General features: G+C 59.7%; 2 protein-coding genes across 3 annotated transcripts; one reads left to right on the forward strand and one right to left on the reverse strand.

Annotated features, from left to right (window-relative positions):
- The first annotated feature begins 1542 nt into the window (after nucleotides 1–1542).
- VANGL2 (VANGL planar cell polarity protein 2) lies at nucleotides 1543–14540 on the forward strand. The gene is made up of 9 exons (XM_072918520.1): nucleotides 1543–1647; nucleotides 5688–5824; nucleotides 7743–8004; nucleotides 8109–8229; nucleotides 9691–10298; nucleotides 10902–11038; nucleotides 11182–11317; nucleotides 11937–12168; nucleotides 12772–14540. The coding sequence occupies exons 3-9, from the start codon at nucleotides 7934–7936 to the stop codon at nucleotides 13030–13032; spliced, it is 1566 nt and encodes a 521-aa protein (XP_072774621.1). The 5' UTR covers nucleotides 1543–1647; nucleotides 5688–5824; nucleotides 7743–7933; the 3' UTR covers nucleotides 13033–14540.
- Nucleotides 13852–18312, reverse strand: LOC115498454 (uncharacterized). Of its 2 annotated transcripts, none has more exons than XM_041721084.2 (6): nucleotides 18180–18312; nucleotides 16953–17156; nucleotides 16198–16299; nucleotides 15620–15658; nucleotides 15033–15133; nucleotides 13852–14154 (listed from the first exon to the last, which is right to left on the reverse strand). In XM_041721084.2, the coding sequence occupies exons 1-6, from the start codon at nucleotides 18247–18249 to the stop codon at nucleotides 14125–14127; spliced, it is 546 nt and encodes a 181-aa protein (XP_041577018.2). In that variant the 5' UTR covers nucleotides 18250–18312; the 3' UTR covers nucleotides 13852–14124. The 2 variants fall into 2 exon arrangements, with proteins under 2 accessions (XP_041577018.2, XP_030147321.4); XM_030291461.4 differs by lacking the exon at nucleotides 13852–14154 and adding an exon at nucleotides 14535–14655.
- Nucleotides 18313–18944: the final 632 nt, after the last annotated feature.

Genomic DNA, 18944 nt, shown 5'->3' on the forward strand with positions numbered 1-18944 from the left:
CAGGGCTCATTGTCCCCCTCCCGCAGCCCTCGGAGGGGAGGGGCGGCCCCATAAAGGCCCGGGGGGGCAGCGCCCCTCCCCAGCTGCCGCAGCCCCATCTGCCGGGAGCGACCCCGACCCCATAAATCATCCCGGGAACAACCCCGGCCCCATAAATCATCCCCGGAGCGGGGCGGGAGAGTCCCGGGACAGCTGCGCGGGCGGCCCAGGGACCCCCGGCACAGACCCCACAGCAATGGGGTCACAGGGACCCCCGGCACGGACCCCACAGCAATGGGGTCACAGGGACCCCCGGCACGGACCCCACAGCAATGGGGTCACAGGGACCCCCGGCACGGACCCCACAGCAATGGGGTCACCAGGGACCCCCGGCACGGACCCCACAGCAATGGGGTCACCCCCCAAAACCCCCAAATCCCCCAAAATCCCCCCGCCCCCGCCTCCCCCCGCCCCTTTCCCCTCCCGGCCCCTCCTCCCCATTGACCCCACCAGGCATTTCAATCCCACCAATGGCAGCGCGGCTCTCTGCCCCCGCCTCACGCCATTGGTCAGCGCCGCCGGGGGCGTGGCCCGCGCGTTCCCACCCTCGCCCATTGAGCGCTCGGCTGTTCCGGGCAGCGGCCGCGCCCCCCCCCGCGCGGCGCACGCCGTGGGGCGGCCTTGGGGGGCTCGGGGGGATTTGGGGTCCCTCCCTGTGGGGGGATGAAGGGCTGGAGCCCCCCGTGTGTCCCCAGAGACCCCTGCTGGCTCGAGGGGTGCTGCTGGCCCTAAGCACCCCCAAAAAATCCCTGCCGCCGCCCTGGCTCTCCTGCAGGCCGGGGGTCCCCCCCATTTCCGCAGGGATGGGGCTGGGGTCTTCCAGCCGCCCCCACGCGCCCGCGAACCGCTGGGGCTGAGGGTCGGGGGTGACCCCAAACACGGGGGGCACGGCCGGACCACCCCCCACCCCCAGGACACCCCAAACCCGGCCGGAGGCAGGACCCGCACCCCATATTTTTTCGGGGGGGGGGTTTATGGGGTCCGGAATCCTTCCCCAAACCCCAAAACAAGGTGGGAGCAGCTGGGCTGTGCCCCGCCCCCGTGGGCTGAGACCCCTTGGGGGCAATTTTGGGGGGCTGAGAACCCTTTGGGGAGGCGATTTTGGGGTGCTGAGACCTCTTGGGAACCCACGCGGGAGGGGACACCAGGTGGGGGCTCAACCCTCACTGCCCCCCCCCAAAAAAAACGGGGGATTCTTCCCAAAAAAACGCTCCGTCCTCCCAAAAATGAGAGGGGGGCTCTCCTCAAAAAACGCCCCCTCCCCCAAAAAAGCGCATCCTCACCCCAAATCCCACCGGCTCGGGGGGGTCTCTGGCTGTCGGGGGGGGTCCCCGGGAGTTCGGGGGTCCCCGGGTGTCCCCCCGCCCCAAACAATGGCCCCGCGGCGGCGCCGGGGGCGCGCAGCGCAGACAATGGGCGGGAGCGGGGGCGGGGGGGTCCGGGGCCGGGCTCGGGGGGGCTCCGGGGGACCGGGCTTTCCTCCGCCTCCTCCTCCTCTTCCTCCTCCTCCTCCTCCTCCTCCTCTCCTCCTCCTCCGCCGCCGCCGCCGCCGCCGCCGCCGCCGGGGTTCGGTGCGGGGGGGACGCGCACAAAGGTGCGGCGGCGATGGTGAGTGGGGGGCACCGGGGGGCTGGGGCCGCTGCCGGGGGGATCCCGGGATGCCGAACCGGCCCCGGGGCTGGCGGGGGAGCGGGGCCGCGCCGGGGCCGCGCCGGGCGCGCTCCCCGCGGGAAGGGCCCCGCCGGCCGCGGCTTTGCCTGGGCTGGCGGCGGCTGCGGGAGCCCCGAGCCCGGGGCTGGGCCGGGGGTCCCGGCTGGGGAGGGGGCGGTGGGACCCCCGGGAGCCCCCCGGGACCCCCCCCGGGACCTCCCCGGGGACCCCCGCGGGGACCCCGAGGGGCTGCGGGGCTCCGCTGGAGCCTCCTCGGGGCGCGGTGCGACCCCCGGGACCCCCTGAACCCCCCCCGGCGGCGGCCTCGGAGCGCTTTGTGCCCATCCCGGGGCACCTGCGGGGCGTCCCCGGGGTGTCCCCGGCACCCTCGGGGTGTCCCCCGTGTCCCCGGCACCTGCGGGATGTCCCCCGGTGTTCCCGGTGTCCCCATCACCCTCGGGGTGTGCCCCGGTGTCCCCAGTGTGTCCCCCCCGGTGTCCCCAGTGTGTCCCCCCCCTCACCTGCGGGGTGTCCCCGGTGTCCCCCGCGCTGTCCCAGGTGTCCCCATCCCCTCGCCGGTGTCCGGGCGCGGCGGGGCCGTCCCGGGGGTCCCTGGGGCGGGGTGTCCCCCGTGTCCCTCTGTCCCCCGTGTCCCTCTTTCCCCTGTGTCCCCCGTGTCCCTCTGTCCCCCGTGTCCCCCTGTGTCCCCCGTGTCCCTCTGTCCCCCGTGTCCCTCTCTCCCCCGTGTCCCTCTGTCCCCCGTGTCCCCCTCTGTCCCCCGTGTCCCTCTGTCCCCCGTGTCCCCCTCTGTCCCCGCTGTCCCCCGGCCCTGCCCGGTGCCCGGGGGTCCCTGGCCGGGCGTGCCCGGTGCTCCCGGCTCCGGGACAGCCCCGGCCGGATCCCGAGCCGGTTCCTGGCGGAGCCGCCCTGGAGCCGCCGGGAGTTCCCGGGAGGAGCCCGGCCTGGGATGATTTTTTTTCCTTTGGGATCCTTTTTCCCCCCACCCCGCGGGCGGAGGTGAAAACGCAACAGAACAACAAAAAGAAATCAAAACACACAAAAAAAAAGGAGATTTGGGAATGATTCAGATCTCCTGGAAAAGAAGATTTTCTCCGGCTCCATCCCAGAAATCCGAGGATCTGGCCGGAGTCAGACGGGATCCCGAGGATTTTCCAGGGGCTTTGTGAAGCTGGGATGATCTAATTAATGAACAATCAACAATTAACAGGCGGCGGCCGGAGAGGGGGGACCTGGGGGCGGCCGCTTCGGGCCGAGGTCACCCCGGAATTCCAGAGGGGCCGGGGACATCCCGGCCTCGGGAATGATCCCATGGGACCGGTCCTTGTTTTCCCGGCTCCGGCAGACAATGGGCCAGAGGAGCAGCCCCGAGGTCGCGGATCCGGCTCCATTCGGGATTTGGGATCAGTTTTCCAAGCGGAGCTTTTATGGATTTCTTGTCCGGCCGGGATGCTCGGGAAGAGGATCCTGGGAAGGGATTTGGGAATTCCCGGCTGGGAATTCCGGCAGCACCGCCCCAAATCCGAGGAGTTCCAGCCCTGCTGCCCTGCGGGATCCCTGGACGCGTTCCTCGATCCCGGCCGGATCCCGTCCCTGCCGCTTCTCCGGGATCCTGGACACGGATATTGGACTGGGGGGATCCCAAAGGATCGGGAGCTGCTGGAGAAGAGTTCTCACGGATCCAAAACCCCAATCCTGGGCGATCCGGGCGTCCCTTTGGGGCAGGAATTGGGGTTTTGGGGTTTCTCCTGGAGAAAACATCGGAATTCCGAGCAAGGATGTGGATTTCTGGGATCGTCCTTCCCAAATCCCGTGGAGCCACCTGGAAGCAGCTTTGGGGTGTCCTTGGGATTGTTGGAAGGCATGAGGAGCTTGGATTTGGGATTTCTCCAGGGAATCCTGAACACCCCTCAGGAATTTGGGATTTCTCCAGGGAATCCTGAGCGCTCCCCAGGAATTTGGAATGAGGGAATTTAGGGATGTGGCGTGGGAATTCCAGAATCCCCAGGGTTTTTTTTTGCTGGGAATTTGGAATTCCGGGATCCTCCAGCTCTGGGATTCAGTTTTGCAGGTGCTGCAGGATTTCCAGGTTGGATCCTCATGGAAAAAGGGGCTGGGAAGGGAAGTGGGAAATTCCATGGATCGGAACGGGGCTGGAGCAGCTGGAAAAGGGAACGGAGGATCCTGAGGGACCTGGGGGGTGATCCATGAGAAAAGGGGGATCCAGAGGGAATTTGGGATCTGATCCCAGGGAACGGGGTCCGGACAAGAGGGATCAGCCTTGAGCTGTGCCAGGGCAGGAAATTTGGGATGGTTTTTCCATGGGAAAAGGGTTGGGAAGCAGCGGAAAAGGCCCAGGGAGGGTTGGATCCCATCCCTGGAGGGAATTCCTGGAATTCGGATGTTGATCCATCCCAGCTCGGACTCGGTGACCTCGGAGATCTTTCCCAGCCTGGACAATCCCCGGATTCTCTCTCCCTTTGGAAGCACATCCCAGATTCCCGGCTGGATCCCGGAGTTGGAGTCTCCTGGCAAAGGAGCCTTGGGATGCTCCCACCCCATTCCCAATCCCCCCTGATTCCCAGTTCCTCCAGGATGGAATCCCAGATCCTTCACCCACCAGATTCCCCCTCTCCAAGTGGGATTTTTCCCAGGAAATTTCATTCCCAGAACCCCGGATCAGGAAGGAGTGGATTTTCCTCTTGGAATTCTCTCTCTGGAGCCGTTGAGAAGAAGCTTTTTCTTGTGGAAACACTTGGATTTATTTTTTTATTTTTAATTATTTTCGCTCTTTTGGGAATATTTGAATCCCAAACGTTGGATTTGAGGTTCAGGACTTTGATCCCGAGTCCCATCCCAGGAAAAATTCCAGCCTGGACTTGAAGACGTTGGGAATGGCAAAGACTCTCCAGCCCTGGGGGGATTTTTTGGGAGCTTTGATCATCCCAGGATTAAAAAATAGGAATTTTCCTCCTCCTCTTTTGCATCCTGCTCTGGCTCCCGGCGTCTCCCAGACTCCAGGAATCCATTCCCGACTTTTCCAGGGCTGTGGAACCGGCTCTGCTGGAAAAGATTCCAAGAAAAATCCCCCTTTGTTTTTTCCTGCTGGAACGAGAGGATGAGGAGCTCCTGGATCCCGGATTCCTGCTGGGATTCCTGAATTCCCTTTGGAAAACTGCTGGGGTGGGGATAACACCTGGCAAACCCCCTGATTCCTGGAAAATCCCGAATTTATTTTGGCTGAATCCACAAGTTGGGCCCAAGAGACCTCAGAATACCTGGAAAATCCCAGGATTCATGGAAAATCCCAAATTCACTTCAGCTGGAGACACTGGGATTTCTGGAAAACTCAGGCATTCCTGGAGAATCCCAAATTTATCCCAGCTGATCATTCAGGATGATGATTCCCAAAAATTTTAGGATGCCTGGGGTGGGGTGTCCAATCGCTTCTCCACGGTGCTCCCAAGGAATCCCCAAGCGCCGGGATTCGGGAATTGGCGCGTTTGGGAACTGGATTTGGGAACTGGATTTGGGAATTGGCAAGATTTGGGAATTGGATTGGGAATTGGTGGGATTTGGGAATTAGCGGGGTCCAGGAATTGGATTTGGGAATTGGATTTGGGAATTAGCAGGATTTGGGAATTTGGTGGGGTTTGGGAACTGGCGGGATTTGGGAATTGGATTTAGGAACTGGTGGGATTGGGGAATTGGATTCAGGAATTGGATTTGGGAACTGGTTGGATTTGGGAACTGGCAGGATTCGGGAATTGGATTTGGGAACTGGCAGGATTCAGGAATTGGATTTGGGAACTGGTTGGATTTGGGAACTGGTGGAATTCGGGAACTGGCAGGATTCGGGAATTGGATTTGGGAACTGGCCGGATTCAGGAACTGGATTTGGGAACCTTTGGGATTGGGGAATTACGGGGGTCCGGGAATTTGGGAGGAGCTGCCGAATTCCCGCTGTTTGGCTCCCGCAGCTCCAGGGCGGCCCCCCCGTGCCGTGAGCAGCCCCCCATGCCCGGCCCGTGGCCGATGCCGGCCGCTCCAGAGGCTCCGCACGCTCCAAAGGCCTCGGAGAGCGCCGGGACGGAGCCGCCGCCGCCGGAGCCGCCCGGTGAGTGAGCCCGGGACGGTCCTGCCGGGGAAACTGGGCATACTGGGACGTACTGGGACAGGATCCATCCATTACTGGGGATACTGGGACATGCTGGGACGAGATACATCCCATTGCTGGGGATACTGGGACAGGATACATCCCATTGCTGGGGATACTGGGACATACTGGGACAGGATCCATCCCCATCCCATTACTGGGACATACTGGGACATACTGGGACAAGATCCACCTGTTACTGGGACATACTGGGACAGGATCCATCCATTACTGGGGATACTGGGACATACTGGGACGAGATACATCCCATCACTGGGGATACTGGGACATACTGGGACAGGATCCACCCATTACTGGGACATACTGGGACAGGATACATCCCATTGCTGGGGGGACTGGGACATACTGGGGTGGGATCCATCCATTACTGGGGATACTGGGACATACTGGGAGAGGATCCACCCGTTACTGGGGTTACTGGGACATACTGGGACAGGATCCATCCATTACTGGGGATACTGGGACATACTGGGACAGGATCCACCCATTACTGGGACATACTGGGACAGGATACATCCCATTGCTGGGGGGACTGGGACATACTGGGGTGGGATCCATCCATTACTGGGGATACTGGGACATACTGGGAGAGGATCCACCCGTTACTGGGGTTACTGGGACATACTGGGAGAAGATCCATCCCATTACTGGGGTTACTGGGACAGGATCCAGCCCTTACTGGGGATACTGGGACAGGATCCGTCTCTTACTGGGGATAGTGGGCCGTACTGGGAAGGATCCAGCCCTTACTGGAACGGGATCCAGCCCTTACTGGGGATACTGGAACGGGATCCAGCCCTTACTGGGGATACTGGGAAGGATCCAGCCCTTACTGGGGTTACTGGAACGGGATCCAGCCCTTACTGGGGTTACTGGGACAGGATCCACCCCTTACTGGGGTTACTGGGAAGGATCCAGCCCTTACTGGGGTTACTGGGACGGGATCCAGCCCTTACTGGGGTTACTGGAACGGGATCCAGCCCTTACTGGGGTTACTGGAACGGGATCCAGCCCTTACTGGGGTTACTGGGCCATACCGGGACCCCCGGTGTCTCCGGCCCCATTCCCGTCTCCCAGACAATGGCGGGAGCGGGGAAAGGCCTCGGTTTCCATGGAGATCCGTGCGGGATCATCCGGAATTCCGGACAAAGGAATTGTTTTCGCCTCCTTGACCCCTTCTCCCCCTTTCCCGGGGCCTTGGGAAAGGGGCCCGAGGCTTTTTTGGGGTCGATTTGGTGGGAATGGGATTTCCATGGGAACCCGGGAAGCTGGGACGGCTCCCAGGGGCAGCTGGGGCCTCCCGAACTGCGGGACTGGGGCGCCGGATTCCCCCAAAACCCTCGGGAAAAGGCGGCAGGGTTTGGCAGGATCACCCCGGCGGAATTCCCAGATTCCCAAGGGTGGGGGCGGACACAGCCCCAGATCCCAAATTCCCTCCTCCTCCCGACCCCAAATCCCCTTTCCCTGCCCCAGATCCCAAATTCCCTCTCCCTCCCGACCCCAAATCCCCTTTCCCTGCCCCAGATCCCAAATTCCCTCCTCCTCCCGACCCCAAATCCCCTTTCCCAACCCCATTTCCCACCAGGCAATGGGATGCAGGGTCGGGATGGGCTCTGGGACCTTTCCCCCCTTACTGGACCATACTGGGCCATGCTGGGCTGTACTGGTTGTACTGGACCATACTGGACCATACTGGGCCATACTGGGCCATGCTGGGCTGTACTGGTTGTACTGGACCATACTGGGCCGTATGGGCCATACTGGGCCGTATGGGCCATACTGGGCCATACTGGGCCATACTGGACCATACTGGGCCATACTGGGCCGGCCCCAGTGACGTCCCCGCGTGTCCCCGCAGGCGGGCGCGTCCTTTTCTCCTGAGCGAGGCCACCCCAAGGTGACAAAATTGAGCCCCTCAAGGTCACGGTCGACTTCCTGAAGGCGCCCCTGGGCCTGAAGAAGCCCCCGCTGAAGGAGGCCCTGGCCGCTCTCCCGGGAAAACCCAAATCCCACGTCCTGGAGCGGCACAAAGCCCGGCGCTCCGACGCCATGGACAACGAGTCGCAGTATTCCGGATATTCCTACAAATCCGGCCATTCCCGCAGCTCCCGCAAGCACAGGTGGGGCACCCGCGCTCCCCGTCCCACATTCCGTGGGCGCCCCCATCCCGGTGTGTGTCCCAACCCTGCTTTGCCCCTTTTCCCCCCATTTCCCCTTTTCCCAGGGATCGGCGGGAGCGGCACCGCTCCAAGAGCCGGGATGGGACACGTGGGGACAAATCGGTGACGATCCAAGCGCCGGGAGAGCCTTTGCTGGACAACGAATCCACGCGGGGGGACGAGAGGGTGAGCGGGGAAAGGGCTGGAACCCCGAGGGGGGATCCCGGCGGGCCCCGGGAGCTTCCCGGCGGAATTTCCCGGCGGAGCGGTCCGGCCGGTCGGGCCGGTCCCGGGAAAGGAGAAAATGAGAAAATGAAAGGAGACACGGCGGCGGCTCCGGCGGCGCCTCGGGAAAAGCCAGGGCTGGAAAACGCCCCCGGGATCCGATCCCGACGGAGCCAAACCTCGAGGATTTGCCCCAAATTCCCACCCGGATGGAACAGGGCAGGCTGCCCCGCCCCCGGTGCCCCTCGTTCCCAAATTTTGGAATTCCTCCGGGCTCCGCGGAGCCCGATCCCGGCCTTTCATCCTCTCCCAGTCCGCCCACGCCGGCGGCTCCGGCGCTTTTCATGTTCCCTCTCCGGCGGCTTTTCCTGGGAATGGGCTCCCGAAGCCGCCCTTCCCGTCCCGCTGGAAAGCCCCGGGCTCCGCTTTGCCCTTTGGAATGAAATTCGTGGAGCCGTGGAATCGGCTGGAAGGGGCCTTGAGGATCATCCCATGGCAGGGACGCCTCCCGCTATCCCAGGGTGCCCCGAGCTGGGACTGGGCGCTTCCAGGGGTGGGGGATCCATGGAAAAACCTGTGCCAGGCACCCTCACAGGTGCCAGTTTTCCGGCAGAAACTTGTGGGGAAAGATCTGAAATGGGAAAAAAACCCAAATTCCGGGAACGTCCAAGTGCCCGAAAGCAGAGTGAGGGAAAGACACCCACGGGGTGTGGGAAGGAATCCAGCTGGGAAGGAATCCAGGATTTTTGGCACCTCTCTGGCTGGGAGAGTGGGTTCTGGAGCAGGGAAGGGCCTGTCCGGAGCCATTCCCGACAATTCCCAACAATTCCCAACCATTCCCAGCCCTGCCGGCACGGGCAGCGGTGCGGGGGCGTGCCGGGCATGTTCCTTCTGGCCCTGCCAGCCGGGGGGGTTTGCCAGGAAATCCGGGAGCTGCCCGATCCCAAAGCTGCTCCTGCCGGGAGCTTCCCGATCCCAAAGCTGCTCCTGCTGGAGCCGGAGCTTTCCCAGAGGGAACATTCCCGGCGGAATCGCTGCTCTCCCAGTCCCGGGCTGAGGTTCTGCCGCCCCGAGGAAGGCGATGGCTCCGGGATGCGCTCCCGGCGTGGAGGTGGGATGGGGGTTTGGGAATGTTCCTCTGGGACTGGAGGAATTTGGGGCTACCCCTGGGAATGTGCCCTGGGCCCTCCCCAGGGTGACAATTCCTGGTTTGGAACTGTGGTGGATGGGAGGTCCTGGAGGTGAGGACAGGTGGGACACGGAGCCACCCCCGGAAATGTCCCCTGCCCCCTCCCCAGGGTGACAATGGGGACACTCTTGGCTTGGAGGTGCAAAGCATGGGAGGTCCTGGAGGTGAGGTGGCCACCTGGGACAGGTGGGACACGGAGCCACCCCCGGAAATGTCCCCTGTGCCCTCCCCAGGACGACAACTGGGGCGAGACCACCACGGTGGTGACGGGGACGTCGGAGCACAGCATCTCCCACGATGACCTCACGCGCATCACCAAGGACATGGAGGACAGCGCCCACCTGGACTGCTCCCGCCACCTGGGCGTGGCCCTGGGCGTGGCCCTGGCGCTCCTGGCCTTCCTCACGCCCTTGGCCTTCCTCCTCCTCCCGCAGCTGCTGTGGCGGGAGGAGCTGGAGCCCTGTGGGACGCCCTGCGAGGGGCTCTTCATCTCGGTGGCCTTCAAACTCCTCATCCTCCTGCTGGGCAGCTGGGCCTTGTTCTTCCGCCGCCCCAAAGCCTTCTTCCCGCGCGTCTTCGTGTTCCGCGCCCTGCTGATGGTGCTGGTTTTCCTGCTGGTCGTGTCCTACTGGCTCTTCTACGGCGTGCGGATCTTGGACTCGCGGGACCGCAACTACCGCGGCGTGGTGCAGTTCGCCGTCTCCTTGGTGGACGCTCTGCTCTTCGTCCACTACCTGGCCGTGGTGCTGCTGGAGCTGCGGCAGCTCCAGCCCCAGTTCACGCTCAAGGCCGTGCGCTCGGCCGACGGCGCCAGCCGCTTCTACAACGTCGGCCACCTCAGGTGGGGACGGCCGCGGTGGCCGGGCGGGCGTTCCCGTGGTGGGAATGGGGGTTTGTTTTTGTGGAAAAGGTGGTGAGAGGCAGCGTGGAGAAGTTGGGAGGGAGCTGGAAGGGATCAGCCTTGAGGAAAGGGGATCTGACGGGGTTTTGGGTTCCTCCGAGGGGGGTTTGATCACAGGGAATGGGGTCAGGACAAGAGGGAACGGCCTCGAGCTGTGCCAGGGTGGGAAATTTGGGAAAATCCCTCCTGGAAAGGGCAGCCAGGCCTTGGAAGGGGCTGACCAGGGAGGTTTGGAGTGGCCATCCCTGGAGGTGTCCAAGGAATTCCTGGAGAGTCCTCGGGATGACCAAGTGGGACTCGGCCACCGCTCAGATCCTGGAGCTCTTTTCTCTGGGAATTGATGGAATCATGGAACGGTTTGGGTTGGAAGGACCTTAAAGATCCATGGGCAGGGACACCTCCCACCATCCCAGGTGGCTCCAACCCGACCTTGGGCACTTCCAGGAATGGGGCAGCCGCGTTTTTCCCCGGGAATTCCATTCCAGCCCCTCCTGTCCCTCACACATTCCCCACTCTCCCCGTGCCCCACATTTCCCCCGGCAGCATCCAGCGAGCGGCCGTGTGGATCCTGGAGAATTACTACCACGACTTCCCGGTCTACAACCCCGCCCTCCTCAACCTTCCAAAATCCGTCCTTTCCAAGAAAATGTCCGGCTTTAAGGTCTATTCCCTCGGCGAGGGTGAGATTTCCCTTTTCCCGTGGCCTCTCCTCTCCTTCTTCTCCCGTTTCTCCATCCCCATCCCTGTGTTCCTCTGGGGAATTTTTTTGGGGGAGCTCCGGGTGCGGAATCCGAGCTCATCCCTGGTCGGGACGGCCCCGCAGAGAACTCCACCAACAACTCCACGGGGCAGTCGCGGGCGGTGATCGCGGCAGCGGCGCGGCGGCGCGACAACAGCCACAACGAGTTCTACTACGAGGAGGCCGAGCACGAGCGCCGGGTGCGGAAACGCCGCGCCAGGTGCGGAGAAATCCGCGGATTCCCCGCCTCGGGAATGCCGTGGTGGGCTCCTTCCGGCTTCTCCATGGGTGGGGAGATTCCAGGGGGCGATCCCGGCTCGTCCCGAGGGCGGTCGTTTGGATGGATCTTCAACCAAGTTGGTTGAAGCTTGGCTTCCTTCATCCATTTGAGTAAATCCCACCAAATCCAAGATTTCCATCCCGGATCCAAGATTTCCATCCTGGATCCAAGGGATTTCTGTCCCAAATCCAAGGGATTTTGCATCTTAAATCCACAAGGTTTTCCGTCCCAAATCCGTGGGGTTTCCCATCCCAAACCCAAGGGATTTCCCATCCCAAATCCAAGGGATTTTCCATCCCAAATTCACGGGGTTTCCCATCCCAAATCCACGGGGTTTCCCATCCCAAACCCAAGGGGTTTCCATCCCAAATCCAAGGGATTTTCCATCCCAAACCCAAGGTGTTTCCCATCCCAAACCCAAGGGATTTTCCATCCCAAATCCAAGGGATTTTCCATCCCAAATCTGTGGGGTTTCCCATCCCAAACCCAAGGGGTTTCCCATCCCAAATCCGCGGTATTTTCCATCCCAAATCCGCGGGGTTTCCCATCTCTCCGGCAGGCTGGTGGTGGCGGTGGAAGAGGCCTTCACCCACATCAAGCGGCTGCAGGAGGAGGACCAGAAGAACCCGCGGGAGATCATGGACCCGCGCGAGGCCGCCCAGGCCATCTTCGCCTCCATGGCCCGCGCCATGCAGAAGTACCTGAGGACCACCAAGCAGCAGCCCTACCACACCATGGAGAGCATCCTGCAGCACCTGGAGTTCTGCATCACCCACGACATGACCCCCAAGGTGCGTGGGGCCGTCCAAGCGGGATTCGGGTGGGTTTCGTCCCATTTGGGATCATCCCATGGGGAAAACGAGGGGTTGGAGCGAGGTGGGGTTGGGTCCTTCTCACAGGGAACTGGGAATGGAGCTGGAGCAGCCGGAGAAGGGAATGGAGAATCCTGAGGGAGCTGGGGGAGCTCAGCCTGGAGAAAAGGGGGGTCCAGGGGGGATTTGGGGTCTGCCAGGGGGGATTTGGGATCTGCCAGGGGGCATTTGGGATCTGATCCCAGGGAATGGGCATAGGACAAGAGGGAACGGCCTCGAGCTGTGCCAGGGTGGGAAATTTGGGAAAATTCCTCCTGGAAAGGCTTTGGAAGGGCCTCAGGGAGGGTTGGAGTGGCCATCCCTGGGGGTGTCTGAGGAATTCCTGGAATTCTGGGTGAGCAGGCGGGGATTGGCCTCAGCTCAGACTCGGTGACCTCGGAGCTCTTTCCCAACCTGGACCGTCCCAGGATCCGCCCCCAGAAATCCCCAAAGCGGCACCACGGGGCCGTTTTTCCCTCCAAAGCCAAAGCCTGGGCCGAGCCGGGCGGGGCTGACGTTGCCGTGTCCTTCCCCTTTCCCAAGGCCTTCCTGGAGCGGTACCTGACGGCCGGTCCCACCATCCAGTACCACAAGGACCGCTGGCTGGCCAAGCAGTGGACGCTGGTCAGCGAGGAGCCGGTGACCAACGGCCTCAAGGACGGCGTGGTCTTCGTGCTGAAGCGCCAGGACTTCAGCCTGGTGGTGTCCACCAAGAAGATCCCGTTCTTCAAGCTCTCCGAGGAGTTCGTGGACCCCAAGTCGCACAAGTTCATCATGAGGCTGCAGTCGGAGACCTCGGTGTGATTGGCCGGGATGGGACTTCTCCCGAATTCTTCCGGCTCCCAATCTCCGAATTTGGCACCTCCGGCGCCGCCAGGCTGCGGAAAACTGGGAATGCCGCTCCCGGCTCCGGCGCCTTGCTGGGATCATGACCACTCGTCCTTTCCTGAGGTGGCTGAGCCCCTTTTCCTCCTCCTCCTCCTACTCATTCCCAAAATCCGGATCCTTTGGAGCCGTAACTCAAGGGCTAATTCCAAGAATTCCCAACTTCCTTCTTCACCAGCGTCCTGGAGCAGCTCCGGGTCCCACAGGCCTCCTGCTCCTGTCCGTTTCCTCCTGGACATCTGTCCTGGCTCTGGCCTTAAACCCCTGCCCGGCCCCGGGGCTGGGTTTGGAATCCCAAGGGAATCCTTTGGGCGAGGAGAAGGATTTTGGAAGCATCTCCAGGATCCGTGGCTGCTATGGAAAAGCTCCCGTGGTGCACCCCAGGTTTTGGGAGCGTCCTCCTCGCCTCCGGTTAGGAAAAACCAGCGGAAATTTGGGGTTTTTTTGGAGGAGCCGAAGGTTGAACTGAGGTTTTGGGATATTTTTTGGGTGGATTTTGCTGCTCCAGAGGGGATCCGCGTCCCAGATTCCAGCGGCTTCTCCGTGGGGCGATCCTGGATCCGTAACCCTGAGGAGCTCCTGGGAGAGGTCAACGAGGTCCTTCAGGAGCGTCCCTCGGTGAGGCGGCTCCGTGGTGATCCCACGGAATTCCCACGGAATCCCACGGAATTCCCACGGAAAACGCTTTTTTTTTGCCTCCTCCTGGTTTTGCTCTTAAGGTCGCAAATACCTCATGGATGGATTTGGAATTTTATTCCCTTTTTTTTTTCCCCCCCTGCTCCAGCTTCCACCTCCACCCTCGTGGGGTTGGAAGTGCCGGATTTCATTCCAGGGAGGCGTTTTGGGGTCGGGTTTTGGGGTCGGTTTTGTCCTAAGCACTAAAAAGGAAGAGTTTGGAGCCAGGGGAGGCTTCCCCAGTAAGCACCAGTAGCAAAATGGGGAGATCCATCCCGAATTCCAGGAAATCCCCCTTTTTTGGGGGACTTTTTGGGGGGAATTCTTTAGGGAATTTCAACTGGGAGCCCATTTTGGGGCATTTTCCTGCAAAAAAAAAAAAAAAAAAGGCGGATGGATCTTCCTGGGAGGGGTGGGGAATTCACGATTCCATTTGGGAATTTTGGGAGATCAAAATTCCCTTTTTTTGGTTCCGTTTTCGGGGTTGGGTTTGGAATTTGTTTTCCCGCAGAGCCGAGAGTTTTGTGCATGCGTGTAGAAAGTTGTAAAATGTCAAATTAATGGTTTTTAATATATAAGAAAAGCTTGGATTTTCCCGGATTTTTGCAGTGGATCGGAGCGTTCCGGCAATGGTAGGAATTTTTTTTCCGTTGGTGTTTGGTTGTTTTTCGGGCTTTTTGTTTTTGTTTTTTTTTCATAGAGGAACTAAAATCGTACAATTTTGTTTTTTTAATAAAATGAATCTGTTTTGACTTTTTTAAAATTAAATTTATTTCAGCTGTGGGGCTGTGGGGCCAAGAGTTGTAGGGCCTGGGAGCCACTGGGGCCACCCTGGGACCCTCAGGAGCCACCCGGGGGCGAGTCCGGCTGGGAAGGAGGAGAATCGGGAGTTGGGAGAGGTGGGAATTGTCCCTTTATCCCAGAAATTGTCCCTTTATCCTGGGAATTCCCTTACCCCCAAGATTTTCCCTTTTTCCCCGGGATTTTCCCTTTTTCCCCAGGATTTTCCCTTTTTCCCTGGAATTTTCCCTTTTCCCCCAGGATTTTCCCTTTTTCCATGGAATTTTCCCTTTTTCCCCAGGATTTTCCTTTTTCCCAGAGAATTTTCCCTTTTTCCCCAGAATTTTCCCTATTTCCCCAGAATTTTCCCTTTTTTCACGGAATTTTCCCGTTTTCCCCAGGATTTTCCCTTTTTCCCCAAGATTTTCCCTTTTCCCCAGGATTTTCCCTTTTCCAAGCAGTACCGGGGGCTGGGGCGGTTCCGGCTGGTCCAAGGCGGTCTCGGTTTGCTCCGGGATTTTTGGGATGGGGTCATGGACCTGAGGCTGGACCAGAGCTCCCAAATCTGCAAGGGAAGGGTTGGGATGAGATCCGGGAATTAGAGGATTTGGGAATTCTGGAAAGGTTTGGGATGGGAGGAGCTTTAGGATCATTCCCGCCATCCCAAACTGGAATCGAGCGCTTCCAGGGATGCAATAACAAAATATCCCAATAAAATTGAACATCCCAGAAAAAAATGAAATATTCCAACAAAATTAAATATCCCAGAAAAAAAAAAAATCCAATAAAATTAAACACCCATTTAAAAAATAAAATAAAATAAAATAAAATAAAATAAAATAAAATAAAATAAAATAAAATAAAATAAAATAAAATAAAATAAAATAAAATAAAATAAAATAAAATAAAATGTAAAAGAAAATACTCCAGTAAAATCAAAATATCCCAATAAAAGCAAATGCCCCAATTAAAAAACACCCCAATAAAATCAGACGCCCCAACAAAACAAAACCAGTAAAACCAGTTACCCCATTTACCCCACAGGGCTCACCTGAGGAGTCGCTGCCGCTCGTGGCCTGGTCCCGGATCCCTGTGACCAGAACAGACCCAAAACCTGGATTTTCCACCCCAAATCCCCTTTGGAAAACCCCAAAATGGAGCTGCCGAGCCCCAGTTTGGGTTTGGAGTAGGGAAAAAAAACAAAAAGGCCAAAAATTTGTGTGAGCTGGAGCAGGAAAGGGCAGAGGTGACCCCAAAAGAGGCAAATTTGAGGTCAGATGAGAAATCTGGGATGAATTCAGGGAATTTTGGGATGAATTTGGGCGATTTTGGAGCCAGATCTGAGCAAGGGGAAACCTCCCGGCCCTGAGCTGGCACCACAGGAGGGATTTTGGGATCGGGATCCCCCTGATGCTGCTGCACCCCAAAAAGGGACATTTTGGGGCACCTTTGGACCTTTGGGGGCTGTGACTTACGGACCTTTTTGGGGAATTTCTGATTATTTTGGGGTTGTGGCCTGTGGAGGTTTTGGGGTTGTGACTTCTGGATCTTTTCGGGGCATTTCTGATTATTTTGGGGTTGTGGCTTTGGGGTTTTTGGGGTTTTGGGGTGCTGGGAGGGAGCTCTGACCTTTGTCCTTGGTCCTGTGGTAGGTGACAAAGAGCACGAGCAGGGCCAGCACCACGAAGATGACGGGGGACCAGAACCGGGCTGGGACACCCGAGGAGGTTCCTGTGGGGACAGAGGGGACTGGGAGGGGGGTTTGGGACATTCCAGGGTGGTGGCAGGGTCCCCAAGAGTACGAGAGGTCCCCCAGGGTGGTGACACCTCCCCCAGAAGGGTGACAAATCTCCTGGGGTGGTGACAGGTCCCCCAGAGTGGTGACACCTCCCCCAGAAGGGTGACACATCCCCCAGGAGGGTGACAAATCTCCTGGGATGGTGACAGGTCCCCCAGAGTGGGGACACCTCCCCCAGAAGGGTGACAAATCCCCCAGGATGGTGACACATCCTCTGGGGTGGGTGACAAGTCCCCAGGGTAGTGGCACGTCCCTTAAAAGGGTGACAGCTCTCCCAGGGGTGGTGTCACCTCCTCATGATGGTGACAGATCCCCGGGGACACTGACACGTCCCCATGACGGTGACAGAACCCTGGGGACAGTGCCACGTCCCCATAACGGTGACAATTCCCAGGGACAGTGCCACGTCCTGGGGACGTTGACAGAACCCTGGGGACAGTGCCATGTCCCCGTGACAGTGACAATTCCCAGGGACAGTGCCACATCCCCATGACGGTGACAATTCCCAGGGGACAGTGCCACGTCCCCAGGTTGGTGACAATTCCCAGGGACAGTGCCACCTCCCTCCCTTCCCCGTGGAACTCACGGGTTCGGTTCCCCGCCGGTGTCACCGCGAGGTCCCCAAGGCTCCGGGGAGGGCTCGTGGTGGCCCTCGGCCACGCTGTCAGCGCGTCCCCGTCCCCGGTGGCCGTGCTGGGCTGTCCTGGTGGCTCCAGGGGGTCTCGTGTCCCCTCCGGGATCTCCTCGGTGACGTTCCTGCTCCCCGGCTCCTCTTCCTGGGAGCCGAGAGCTGGGAATTTGTGGGATTTGGGATTTGTCCCCCAAATTCAGGGGCAGGAATGGCAAAACCCACCCCAGTGACACCTCAGGGGACGTGGGACGGAGTTTGGGGACAGCAGCAGAGGGTGAAAGGTCAGGAGGGGCCCCAAAAGGAAATTCTGGAAAAGAGGCGAGGGAGGGAAATCCCGGGAATTCTGAGGGAGCGGGGACAGGATCCCAGGAACGGCCGGAGGTGTTCCAGGTGGGATTTGGGATGCAGACCCGGACAGTTCTGCCCCCAGAGGGTTTTGGGGCTCTGGAGCAGCTCCCAGGGAATGACCCCGACCCCAAAACCTCCAGGAGGGTTTGGGAAGCACTCCCAGGGACAGGGCGGGATTCGGGGATTTGGGGTGTCCTGGGGTCGGGTGGGGTGATCTGGGCGGGTTTTTCCAGCTCAGGAGGTCCCACAACTTTCCGAGGGGGCTGAGCTCGAGCAGAGCGGCGGCCCCACATCCTGTGGGGTTCACACCTCGCCCCCAACACAGAAAACCCGAATTTTGTCAGGTTTTCGCAGTGGAAACGGGGGCTGGGGCTAAGCTGAGGCTGTTCCGAAACGCAGGAGATTTTGGGGTCACCAGCAGGGAATTACAAAATACCCCAAAATACCCCAAAACATCCCAAAATATCCTAATTTGGGGCATGGAATTGTGGAACATGAGGTGGAAGGGCCCACCAGGATCATCCAAGTCCCATCCGTGGCTCTGCCGAGATTAAAACCAGCAAAACCAACCCAAAACGGTTCAAAAGCCCCTCCTGGGCTGGGATGGATTTGGGGAGCTGGGACAGCTCAGAAGACCCCAAAACCCTCCTGGGAACACAACCCAGGCTCAGGAAAGCCAGACTCAACCCAAACCTGAGCTTAACCACCAGGAAAAGCCCTACAGCGACTTCCCTGCGCTGCACCCGCTGCCTTCCACCCCTTCCTCTTCCTCATCTTCGTCCTCCTCATCCTCGCTCCGGCCCCACAGCCCGCGGTGCCCCCGGCCCCACTCACCGGCCCCGGAGCAGAGCAGGGCGAGGCAGAGCCCCCCAAAGCCCCTCGGGCCCATCCTGCCGCGCCCCATCCCCGCCCGGCCCCTCGGGACCTCCTTCCTTCCTTCCTTCCCCTTTCCACGCGCAGGAAGCGGCCGTTGGTGAGCCAAGGTGGCGAAACCCGGGCAGGAACGGCTGAAAATCGCCCAGGAGGTCCTTTCTCCACCCCACGGATCATTTCTCCACCCCACGGATCATTTCTTCACCCCACAGATCATTTCTCCAGCCCATGGATCATTTCTCCACCCCACGGATCATTTCTTCACCCCACGGATCGTTTCTCTACCCCATGGATCATCTCTCCACCCCGTGGGTTTATCTCTCCAATCCGTGGGTTCATTTCTCCACCCCATGGGTTTGTTTCTCCATGGGAAGGGACAGGGAAAGGTTTTTAGGTCTGAGCAAGGGGTGGGGGAAGCTCCAGGAGCTCCCAAAATCCCTTCAGGACAATCCCTGGAGCCACCAGAGCTGTGCCAACCCCATTCCGAGGATTTGGAGCCACCAGAGCTGTCCCAACCCAAATCCAAGGATTTGGTGCCACCAGAGCTGTCCCAAACCCAACCCGAGGAGGAGGAGAAGCTCCAGGAGTTCTCCAAATCCCTTCAGGACAATCCCCGGACCTGTTTAAATCCCGATCCAAGCCAAGGATTGGAATTCCAGGGGCAGATTTGGAGCCCGGTGGGCAAATCCCTCCCGTACAAAACCTGAGTTGCTTTTAACTCAAAAT

The sequence above is a fragment of the Taeniopygia guttata genome, chromosome 25, assembly GCF_048771995.1.
Source record: "Taeniopygia guttata chromosome 25, bTaeGut7.mat, whole genome shotgun sequence".
Taxonomy (NCBI): Eukaryota; Metazoa; Chordata; class Aves; order Passeriformes; family Estrildidae; genus Taeniopygia; species Taeniopygia guttata.

Coding starts and splice junctions, on each gene's coding strand:
- LOC115498454 (XM_041721084.2), bottom strand. CDS start 18,249: ATGGGGCGCGGCAGGATGGGCCCGAGGGGCTTTGGGGGGCTCTGCCTC. Junction 15,134..15,619: donor GAGCGGCAGCGACTCCTCAG/GTGAGCCCTGTG, acceptor CTTCCCTTGCAG/ATTTGGGAGCTCTGGTCCAG. Junction 14,155..15,032: donor CGGAACCGCCCCAGCCCCCG/GTACTGCTTGGA, acceptor TTTTTTTTGCAG/GAAAATGCCCCAAAATGGGC.
- VANGL2 (XM_072918520.1), top strand. CDS start 7,934: ATGGACAACGAGTCGCAGTATTCCGGATATTCCTACAAATCCGGCCAT. Junction 8,230..9,690: donor CCACGCGGGGGGACGAGAGG/GTGAGCGGGGAA, acceptor TGCCCTCCCCAG/GACGACAACTGGGGCGAGAC. Junction 11,039..11,181: donor GGTCTATTCCCTCGGCGAGG/GTGAGATTTCCC, acceptor ACGGCCCCGCAG/AGAACTCCACCAACAACTCC.